Source organism: Amblyomma mixtum, chromosome 2 (genome assembly GCF_055824585.1).
Source record: "Amblyomma mixtum isolate Tamu chromosome 2, ASM5582458v1, whole genome shotgun sequence".
NCBI lineage: Eukaryota > Metazoa > Arthropoda > Arachnida > Ixodida > Ixodidae > Amblyomma > Amblyomma mixtum.
Genome location: NC_143013.1, coordinates 48,922,466 through 48,934,499, shown reverse-complemented (window position 1 = coordinate 48,934,499; position 12,034 = coordinate 48,922,466). Strand labels below are relative to the sequence as shown.

Genomic DNA, 12,034 nt, shown 5'->3' with positions numbered 1-12,034 from the left:
CTGCGTGCCCCGGTACCCACACAATTTTGTGTGTGATCTTGTCGTTTTGTTCTTCCTGGTTTTTAATTCTGTCGCTCGCTGCGAAGAGTATACGGAGCGCGTGACGACCTATCCTGCCATTCATGTAATTTCGGCAGGCTCTTTGAGAGTCCGTTAGTATTGTTAGCGACCACCTGGTTCTATAGCCCTCCGCCACCGCTAGAGCAACGGCTACTTCCTCGGACTCTGCAGCTGTGCAGCCTCGGAGAAACGCGCTGGTCATTTCGCGTAAAGACGAATCGACCACCGCCACCACAGCGATTTTGGTTTCTCCTCCTATACAAGACGCGCCTGCATACACGGTCGTGGCTTGAGGAGCGTATGTTTTCTCGATGAATTCGGCCCTCGCTTCTCTTCTGCCTCGGTGGAGGCTGGGATCCAAGTTTTTTGGTATTGGCGCTACCTTGAGGGTCTTTCGAAGCTCGTCGGGGATCGTTGCCGTCCTCGACATTTCTCGCATCTGCTCGCGGTATCCGAGCCTCTGCAGGAGCGCTCTTCCAGTCGTTGTTTGCAACAGCCTGAGTTTTTGCGACTCAAGCTGCGCCTCTCGTAGCTTCTCAAAGGTGTTATGTAATCCCAGGGCCATGAGTTTTTCTGTAGACGTGTTGCGTGGTAGTCGGAGCGCTGTCTTATACGGTTTGCGTAGCACGGCATCCGCTTGTAGTATTTCGTTTTTGTTGAGGCACTGGTGGATCCACGTTTGACCTTTAGCTTGACCTCTGTTGTGGCGTTCATTGATGCACTCTGACATAGACAGCGTTGTAAACTGCGTTGACATGGAGGAAGGAAAGGCGCCTTACCAACTCTGTGGTTTAGTGGACACCTCAATAGCACTTTAAGCTAATTCCGGCGTTCATTGATGCGCTCTGACATAGACAGCGTTGTAGACTGCGTTGACATGGAGGAAAGGAAAGGCGCCTTACCAACTCTGTGGTTTAGTGGACACCTCAATAGCACTTTAAGCTAATTCCGGCGTTCCGTGCAGCACTCAGGTTTTCGCCTTTCAGTACTGTAGTCGCTAAACTTGCTCGTAATTTGCTTTCGCAACCTTCCGGGCTTAACCAAGCTAAGCCTCTGCCAATTTTTTTACCATGTTTAAACATACCGAAAATTTCTGACCTGTGGCATGTTTTCATTATTTGAAGAAAAATATACCCCATTTTGAATGTGCGCTGAAATTATAATCAAACCCACGGCAATGCATGTTCATTATAAAGAAAAATTTTCAGAGCTAAGAGCTTCACGCTGCATTCTGTGCCCGCACAAGATGCCTTAGAGTGATTTAGTTGAGGCGCGACGGGCGTTTTTATTGAATATCATCAGGAGCGTAGGGTCTTATGGTGAAATGTTTGTATCCATGAGGAAGGAAAATGAAGCCACAAATAGATTTATAAATTGTCTTTGGAAGCGGCAAGTTCAAGAAGAGTTAACGGCATCGAATGGCTCCAGGTGATCGAGCCGCTGTATGTAGCTGAATGGCTGAAACGGCGTAGACGACATTAAATGCTGGTGCTGTATTGCACTGTTTTTATTTGCGCAAGCAATGGCAAAAGAAAAAGAAAGATGAGGGTTATGCACAGAAATTTCTGCATTCGTCTAGAGCACCTCATCCTCCATTAAAGGGGCGGTGAGGATGCTAGGTAGCACCAAAAAGAGATGTGGTACGATTTTCTCAGACTGAGGACAAAAAATGCTTGGGGTGGGCGGTAAGCTGTAAGAGTGGCAGCTTACCTTCCCAGGAGGTCTTGTTCACTGTCTTCGTCTAGACAGTGACTCCTGTGTGTCGAGATGTTGAGGAGTGGGTAATTTTTGCAGATGAAAACAGTTTTCGCTTCAAGCTGCCCAACATATTCGCTGCCTGTTGCTTTGAATTTTACCTGACATTTGTCGATACCGAAGCTTCAGCATGCATTGTGAGAATGAGAATTTTTTTTTAATTTTATCCTACGGATGTTACAAAGGAGTTAATTGCAATCACTTAAAATCAGTCTGAATGAACGCAGCTCTTTTGGCTGTCAATATTAGCTAGGAACGTAGTAACGTCGAAACTGGATTCCTGCAGTGTTTGTCGTTCACTTAGCATATTTATGCTCTGGCAAGGAAAAAATAGATTACTCCGTTTAAACATGCGTCATGTCCTCTCATATAGATTTAAAAAGCAAAAAAATGAACCTCCACAAGGCTACCGAAATGAGAAGCTGTACGGGGAGATTTCACACTGGCCGCTCACAAGTGTACTTTAAATCCGCTTTAGCCACGTATTGCTGCCAGCTTTATTGGGAGCGTAAAAGACTTCCCGACTGTTGCTCACTGAAACGGGTGTTCAGCAACTTTTTCGTTGTTACTTTTTTATTAGTGATTCTATCCAAAGATGTTCCCTAGAAATGCAAGTTTCTAATGTTCTTGTTCCAAGGTTCGTATCACCTTTTTATGATCTCCAACCAATAGTGGAGCAGTTCCTCCACCTCTGCGTATTCGTGCACAAGAACAATGGTGGGTTTCCTCAGAGCCCCTGCCGTGCTCTGTCGGTTTCCTGGTTATTATTAAAATTAAGAAATACCCAAAGCTTATGAACTTTTGGTCAGACGAGCAGGGCATCATGATATCCAGTGCGCTGCTGATGTCAAAAAATGCGTTGTTTTTTTATATTCTTTAGGAGGCGTTGATGACGGGCGAGGCGGCAATAAAGAGCTCATTTATATGAGTATAAGGTTCACCCCAACTGCATGCTGAAACCGGTGCACTGGTGGTCGAAGTGCACCACACCTGTTAGCACTCACTGACCTTCGTGTTTTTCCTGAGAAACATCACGTTTCGGTCATTCATTTAAATGCAGCTATTACCGAATCTATCACTCCAAGTTAAACCCGGAACTCAGAACGTAACGAAGAAGCTTCGTAGTTTGCGTAAGGCCCCTACGAAACACCAACATCTTTGTGCTTAAAACTCAAGTGCTATGCTACGACGCCCACGCATGACTGAGTACATGTCATAAAAAGTGTTTGCCAGTTACGTTGAGCAGTGAAGATGAACAAGTGACGGATAACCATAAGCCCCGAAAGAGAACCGTTTTCATCTGCGGGCAGATAAGCTTACTAGTTTCGGTGATTTGCACTCCTGGTTATCGAAAACGCCGAAAACTTGGCGCTGCGAAGCTGTTTCGTTGAAGGTCATGAGGTGTTCTCCGCTAGTGCTCCCGATACTACATCTGCACTTTCACTTTTAGCACACGAAAATATCGGCGCCAACCACAGAGGTAAGGATCAACAAAAAAAGGCAGAGTCTCTTCTAGGTTGTGTATTTTATTTGCTCCCACTCTATACAGAAATGCAGTCAAGTCCAATAGCCATCTATCCAACGCACAAATTGAACACTACTCACATTTGAATTCAAGACAGCAATAGCTCACAAGTGTGTGGTGTTTCCTGAAAACTGACGGTGGCAAACTACCATCGTTGACTTTTTAAACCTACGGAGGAATACAAATATCATTGTTAACACTGAAAGGGAAAAGCTCTGCAGAGCTCCGAAAATCCTCGAAAAAGCTCCAGAAACGATACTGTTTGAAATGCGCAAAAAAAGACATACACCCCATTCTTTCGTGTGCCTCGAAAATCAACTCCAAAAATCACTAACGGCTTTGCAGTCCTGCTTTCAAGAAGGAATAAGATGTGATATGTTCCTTTTGGTCCAAACGCGGTTTTATTACTGTACAAACTGTTCAGAGAAATGTGCTTTCTGAAATGCATTAGAACTGCATCCGTTGGCTCATGTTCTATATTGCGCAGGGTGCTAACACGTTCGTTAGGAGTCTGTAATATACGACAAATCTCTGCGTCACTTAACGCTTTTGCCTTGACAATTGTTTATTTGTACAGCAAGCAACGATTGCCATCTTCACACTTCTGCAAAACAAGAGGTGCTGGTTGCAGCTTGTATCACTTACACATAAAAACTGTATGCACATTGCCACTGCATTTTTTGCCGACAGCGGAACTATTCCGCTCATATGTTCGCGGAGACACATACTCATATAACACAGAACACACTAAACACTACACATCTATGCCCTTGCAAAGAGCCCCTAAAATGTCCAAAAGCTAATGCATTATTCAAGAAGTTATGAACAGGTTTTCGCTAATACATAGGCGTACACATTGATATCATCTTTAGCCGCAGTCATCCAAATCACTGTAGTTGTGCAAAGCAGCTTTTGAAGTATTGCATAACATTGCGTAACGAGACATAGGCAGGGGCTTTCTGTTCAACTTCATGTGCAACAACCTTCAAAAAGTAAGCAAAAGCTATATATACCTCAAGCAGTATTAATTTCTTCTAGTTAGCCGTCGCATCAAAAGTCTCGTAAATGCGCCTCATGCAGACATTTCGTGTCCCAAATTTCAGAGCATACTTAGCTGTCTAAAACATAATAAAGACCTCATACCAAATGTTACCAGAATACGCGTAGGTTATTTCCCGTTTAGCTTACTTTTTCACTGATCAAAGAGCAGCTTACGTTTAATACAGACTCCACACGCATAACAGCAACAGACACCCACATTGAACTGCTTTATGAGATTCTGGTACGATGCGAAAGCCCAACCACCCGTACACGCGCGAACAAATGTGACCACAGCGAAAGACAAGAAAGGGATATACACATTACGCTCACACTCGTGCATAGCAAGCGTGTGGTCACGACCCCTGCATACATAGGAACATTCTTCTACCAGATTAATAAAATTGTCCCATTAACGCGCACACCTCCAGCAACAGTTTGATCGAGCATAAGACTCAGCAAGGACAGATACTCACCACTAAAAAAAAACATTTCATAGTCGGGCGAGAATACGTCTGAAAACCCGCCGAATGGTATCGAACTCCACGCATGCCTTTTTTTGAATTCCTTTTTTTTTTTCATAGACCTCTGGTTAACCCATGATGCCTCATCGTTTTCATCACAGAAAATTACACGGCCAAACGACGATACTTTGGAAGCAAGTGCTCAACTACCCAAAACAGTTGGGCGAAATTAATTGGTTAGATCTGTCTACAGGGTGACACCTAGGGCTCCCATTGATGCGTGGCGGAGTTCGCTGCTTTCGTATAAGATGTCTCAAAAGCTTCGAAGGCAACTTGCCTCAGCCCCAGAATACCCGAGCAAGCAAGAAAACATTTAGACAAGTGTCTTCTCCCACGAGTAACTTTGGTAATTACTGTACTCGCCGCAATAATTAGCTGCTCTTATATGTAGGCACTAGTTGATCAGCTTACAACTGCAGTCCTGATAATTTAATTATAATGCTGACAGGTATTCATTACATGCCACGTCGGTGAACTTCTAGAGTGAAGTTGCCGCGAACGATCCCCTTATTTCCACGCAGGCAGAACTGCCAGATGCTCTCCGATGATAGAGACAGAACCACTGCGTACTGATACTTGCAGTGAGTTCTACAAATAATGTGACCATGGTCATTTCGTTCGCAGTCGTGACTACTTTTACGGAGAATATTTTTGTCGCTAAGTCCTCTTATTGTCTAACTCACCATGCTGTACTTGGGGATGAATTTCGAACTCGAGCATATATCCCCATTCGGTATTGGGTGAGCTTATTGGCATAACGCTAAAGCACAGTGACGAGGCAGGTTTGCCTAGCTGTCGGTATGGATTACGCGTGACCTTGCTGAGAATGTAGCGGGCAAAAATAAATACACAAAAAGAGAGACTGCCAGTAAAGTGTCAACCTTGGTCGGCATCACTCCATGGTCGGCTGGTAAGGGAGCAGAATGTAAGAGGTGACGACAAGGGCTCTGGCTGGCACTCACAGCGCACCTGTAAGCAGCCTTGAGGCGCCTACAATAGACACTGTCTAGCAATGCTTTATCACGGTGGCGTATTCGCTTACGACGGCCGACCTCACGCGAGCATTCCTCCGACAAGAACCGCTGATTTCGCGTCCGCCTTTGCACTCCCGTCAACAGGGGTGCCCTCACTTGTGGAACGCGTGACAATGGTGTCAGGTGAACACTACGTGACACGAGCAACGTGTTCGACCACAACGCCCAGACGTCGAAAGTGCATATCTCTGGCGCTTGCATTTAGCAGCACTTTCAGGTTCTGCACGGTAGCAAAGATTACTATCATCGGCTTATTCACGGAGGTCCTTTCCTTTCTGTTTCCTCACGCACCACTTACAATGGCTCTTTTTGGGACAACAGCTTTGCTGGACTGATAACCTGCAGCTATTTCACCCAGTCAGCCACGTGTTAATGATCTCATAAACAAATGCACTTTTGGAGCACAACTTACGTTCTTCTACCTCGCCTCCGATGGCCTAGACGTAAGGTTCTCGGAGGTCTTTTGTGCTATGGATGCACAGTTTAAGTCAATTTTCAGTTGGCGCGTTACATAGACTGCTACTTGTTTCAAGCTTGCCCCAAGCTAGCACTTAAGAAGAAAGTGTCTTCCCAGCATCCGATATACTACAACAAACCTGAATGAAATAGGGAGAAGCAGGCTCTTAGTATTGCTTTCAGTATTCGCTGAGACCAAACATGACAAGGGGAGAAAAACTCTAAACAGTTTTCTGATATTCATGTGGTCGCCTCTGCTACATGTCACAAACATGCTGCTTTTTTGAAAACGGTATGCCTCCAAATGCGTTAGGGAAACGATGCTTGTTTTTGGTGCAATGCTTGATAAGCATAGCTAGGTTATGCGCTGACAAAAATCTTATTAGTTCTAAAATGAAAACTAACATTCGTGCAGTGAACGCACTTAAGGAGAATTATCTCTGCACTAAGTAGATGTACGCGGCTAACATTAAAAAACATCGTCGGGATTCTTAGCAAACAGAAGAATCTTGTCTCTTTAACCTCTTTTCATGATTTTTCTGTTTGTTTTTTTTTGATAATCGTGTTCGAAGCCTGTCTTCAATACTTTTCTCCAGGACCTGATATTCGGCTAGTACAGACTTATTTCCTTTTTGCCGCTTTGAGCGGTGCGTCTAAGCCGCCAGAAAATTATTTGATTTTGGCGACCAGGGAAACAAACCTGCCTCCGTTGAACGCAGTGTAGCGCAGTGCAAAGAAAGCTTTGTGACTGTAACGAACTTAGAGCGCACGATAATACTGCGCTTCTGTTCTTAGTCAGCGGTGTGTTTTACAGATGGATGCAAGCCTCCATTACCCACTACCTACGAGCGGCCTGCAAAGCGCAGGAGTCCTTCATTAGACCCCTGTCTAATACATCAGACTGATTCGCCGCGGTGGCTCAGTGGTTACGGCGCTCGGATGCTGACCCGAAAGACGTGGGTTCGATCCCGGCCGCGGTGGCCGAATTTTCATGAAGGTGAAATTCTAGAGGCCCGTGTACTATGCGATGTCAGTGCACGTTAAAGATCCCCAGCTAGTCGAAATTTCCGGAACTCTTCGCTACGGCGTCCCTCATAGCCTGATTTGCTTTGGGACGTTAAACCCCAATAAAACAATCAAACATACATTCGTCCATCCTTTGAATCTACATAATTTAAAACTTTTTGCGAAGACATTGGTTGCAACTGGGTGTCACGAAAGCAGCAACATCGATTTCATTCACAACGGTGGAAAACCTATGTAGTAGAGTCAAGTAGAATGCATGATAAGCATGCAAAAAGTGTTGCTTTTCCCGTCACCTAACCCTAAGAACCGATGCGCTGAAGCAGAAAGCGAGTACTCTGATTGATGGCAAAAAACAAGAAATCGCAGCTAGCGCATGTCGCAAAGGCTGACAAGATTTAGCACGCAACATGTGGATTACAATAATTCCGCTGTTGCCTTCCTCATTGCAGAATTAATCCAGGCACAACACTACGCTGGTATAAATTTGGCGCACGGTGTATGAGGACAGTCACAATGTTAACCACCGAACGTAAAGGCCTAAAATATCAAAGGAAAAATTATAAAATGTTCAGACTAAAGAGCTTACTACTGGCTGCGTTTGTGCCTAATATATACGGAAATGGTGACATATGAACTCAATTAACCTTTCAATTCCATATAGGGGTGTCATAAGCAGGATGCATTCTCCCAGTAACGTCACAGAATGCAGCTCGAATATTTTTTTGCTAGTTTGTGCTGCTTGCCCAGACCAAAAAGGGAATAGAGTTAGGTATTCCTCTTATCTGATTCACAGCAGCAAGCACAGGTCTGTTTAGGCCCACCATGCATGGTTTTAATTAAGAGTATTTCTACAAGAATCGCTATGCTTGGCACATAAGTAGAAAATACAGTCTGGAACGAAAAATAAAGTAAGTCGAGCCCACTTATAACGAACCTGATTATCTCGCCCATTGTGTTCGTTGTATCTGAGGTTCGTAGAAGCGGACTTTTCATTTTAGGTCAAAAAATACGAAGTCCAACGAAACTACCGTTTATTTCTTACAAAACAGCGTTACGAGCGTCGGTTTCTTCCAACGAGGCCATATTTATAACGGCGCTTTCGAAGCCTTCAAAAGCGGCCACGCTTTATGTGCCTCGACAAGACCCTAAGTTCCAACATTTAAGATGCGTTGAGAGCATAATATAACTAATCGTGGTTAGAGCGTTCATGCCGCCATGGTTCTTTGTTCTATCTGAGACACAGTACCGTTGCCCTAATGCATATTTGGACTGTAGCATCGCTTTAGGTCTTAATAAGCGAGTGCTTTTTATACTTGTGGTCGTTATAAGTGAGCTCGACTGTTAGTGAAAAAAAAATCGGCAGTAGGATGTACAACACTGTGTCGCAGTGAAAACGAACAAAATAGATTATCTACCTCTTAAAACCTTCACGTATTAAAGAGTAAAGTGAAGCGGGCAAAGGCGACCTCTAAATATAGCACACTTTCGCTCGCAGGCTACGTAATGTGTTTCGAGGGAATCCTTAACTCACAACTTCACGTAATAGGCCCGTCAAACGACAATATTTAAAGATAGGATTACGTTTCAGATAATGAGGCTGATACAGAACCACTTTAATCAATTTATCTGCGGTGCGTCAAGCAGAGACATGTTATTCTCGGATGTCCTACGGACGCATTATTTCTCAAGACGAACGCCGTTCGTAGCAACTGTGGTGCTAGTGGCATCTGTGCATAATGAATCCTTGATGCCTTTCGGTAACACAGCTAGCGCCGTAGGTTGACTATTCAGTCGAAGACAAGCGTATCATGCCTTTCTGTCAACAGCTATTGCTTTAACAGCTCTTTGTTTTATAACAAATGCTTCAAAGCGTGTCTAGATGCTGAAAAAAATGAAATAAAAAAATTCAGCCCGAAAAAGTGCTCGAACGGCCCTAATGTAGGAAGTTCTCCTTAAATATCAACGTTTGCCTCGCTCCCGCATTTGTAATTTTTTTTTCGGGAGCCGTGAGTTTTCATCTCCTTTGCGCATCTACAGACAACCAATCTGGGCTGGTTTGCGCTAGTAGCGTCAGCGGCTGAACGTATTGGCTAAACAATAAGGGACTTTTGTCCAGCTGCTAGCTTTTGGTTTTGAGTTAAGTTTCTTTAGTGTGTCGGTGATAAGTGAGGTTATTATAGGTTATGCGCACTGTTTCCTCATCTCAAAGGCAAAACAGAAAGAAAGCAGCCGCATGCCTGCAAATAATTAAATATTACATTGCCTATCTTTTCACAATTTTCTCGGTGGTAAAAAATATCTTCTTAATGTTTTGGTTGATCGATAAGCCGTGCAGTGGAAGTTCATTTGGCTGCCGACATTTTAAGACAAGAACGAAAAAAAAAAGAACGACGATGAAGCACAGGCGTTATACCCGTCGCTGTGTTCCAAAATGTTCTTCTCTACATTCCGGTGATAGCATCATTTAAGTGGCGGGGCGAGGGGCCTTCAAGCACGACTCTAATGTACAACAGCTGAAACTCGGGTAAGAACATCTGTAAGCACCGGGCACACCCAGGGCCGCCCAGGTCGACCCGGCCGTTCAGAGGAAGAAACTGTCTCGAAGTTCAGGAGCTAGATGTCTTCGGGTTCCAGGTAGCACTGTGGTCTACCGATGACCTGCACCATCCTTGTGTAGAGCTCCTGAATGGCTCGAACCAGCGCGGCGTCGCATTTCCAGGCGTTGCCTGCGTATACAATAAAAATAAAATGGGCGGAGGGTTAGCAACGTTAAGAGCTGCATATAGCCAGTACTTTTTTGTATAATTTTGACCGGGAGCAATCCAATACATTTACCCTCTAAACATCAAGATTATGAAGTGTCCCCCCAACTCGTCAATAACACTTTGCTCGTTTGGCCCCGTCGTTGAGCACAGTTATAAAAATAACGGCACACAACAAAAAATCTGCTAAAACTTGCTCTGACACACTGCAAAAACATGCAAACCAGTCTGAAAATCGGCAGAACAGGGCCCGCATGGACTTCATCGGGCAGAGGTACCGATGGCGGCTGCCACTGACATGATGCAGTCCCAAGCCGAAACGTGGCTATGAGTGACACCTGCTCACTTCAGGGTCAGCCGTTCACATTAACCCATCAATGAGGCGGGTGCTTTTTAGGCTAAAAGCATACAAGCCTCCATTAAGCTTCGCTAATCACATATTGCCGTAATTTCCGGACTGTAGTGACAATCTGTTGCATAGCGAGCGTGACTAAATTCTGGCTTAAGAATTAGATTGTTCACACCCGGTATACCACGCATTTACTGGTGTAAAGCCCAGAGTTTGGTAAAGCCCACACCCCCACTTTGGGACGCAGATATCGTGGGAAAAAAGAGACCGAAACCAGCACGTCCCAAATCTTCAATCGGCTACTGGATGGCGCTAGCTGCTTTCCCGCCATATGCCATCTTCAGTGTTGTTGCTGCGGAACGGCCGGGTGGCTCCGTATTTCTTTTGTTTACGAATACGTGGCGCGCGTTGCGCCTAGCATTACCAATCCTCAGTTTTGTTGCGGTGTGGTGTTGCAGATCATGTGCTGTCGGGCGCGAACTGTCGGAGGGATTGGGTGGGCGCCTGATGCCGTTTGCTGTGGCCTTCGAATTTCAAGTACCGCCTACGCTGAGGAACATAGTTATAGGGCAGCTGGACGGAAGTAAGGAGCCCACGAGAATAGCGTGCGTTCTTGGCGTCTCCCGAAAAATGATATCAGTGCGACTAAGCAAACCCGAAAGGCTTTGCGCGGAAAGCTACGCAAGCTTCGGATACCTGAAATGGAGCTCTTTAATTACATTCGTACCACCAGGTGTAACGGCTTCGTGGTGTCAACTGAAAGCTATCACCCGCCACATGGACATCACACCAGCGAACTTCAAGGCAAGCTGAAAAGGGGTTCAAAGATTTATAAACCAGCTACAACAGTCCATACGCCGTCGAACGATGTTGTCCCAGAGGCTACCTTCTGAATATCAGTATAAGCTGTTGAAGATCCGTCATTTTGTGAAGGCGCTTCGGAAACACATGTACAATTTCTTGCAGATCATAAATGCAGATAAGACCCCTTTCTATTTCAATGCGCCAGAGAGTTACACTGAGTACTCAAGGGGTGCTAACAGGGTCACTATATACATTACAGGCGGCGAACGACGACGATGTACGGTTATCCTCTGCATCACGGCTCACGATAGCTTACTTTCAATATACGTGGTGTTTCAAATTTACGCTCTACCTAAGATACAGTTTCCCGAAAAGACATTTTCCTGCATTCAAGACACGGGCGGGATATCGGAAGAAATGCTCCTTGACTGCATAAGGACTGTGCGGCGGAACAAACCGGGAAGCATACTGCGACATAGTTAAGGCCCTTCTGGTCCTCAACAGTTTTCGGTGCACCTGAATGATCAGGTAAATGCCTGACATGCCGATGCGCGGATGGTCTAGACGGTAATTCCTGGAGACATGAAGAGCATGCTGCAATCGCTCGCCGTATATGTCAGCCGCCCATTCATCGTAGTAGTAGTAGTGGTGGTGCTTTTACCCATACATTGTGAAGTTGCGATGCTACTGCAGCGATTGAA

The 12,034-nt window shown here is 45.1% G+C and overlaps 1 protein-coding gene across 1 annotated transcript in view; it reads right to left on the bottom strand.

The window, feature by feature from the left end:
- Positions 1–3,321: 3,321 nt before the first annotated feature.
- The window catches only part of LOC149359264 (uncharacterized), a 67,849-nt gene continuing 59,136 nt past the window's right edge, over positions 3,322–12,034 (bottom strand). Inside the window, exon 2 of the mRNA XM_089571552.1 lies at positions 3,322–10,144. Coding sequence (XP_089427678.1) covers positions 10,032–10,144 — 113 coding nt within the window. The 3' untranslated portion in view covers positions 3,322–10,031. The remainder of the gene's footprint in view (positions 10,145–12,034) is intronic.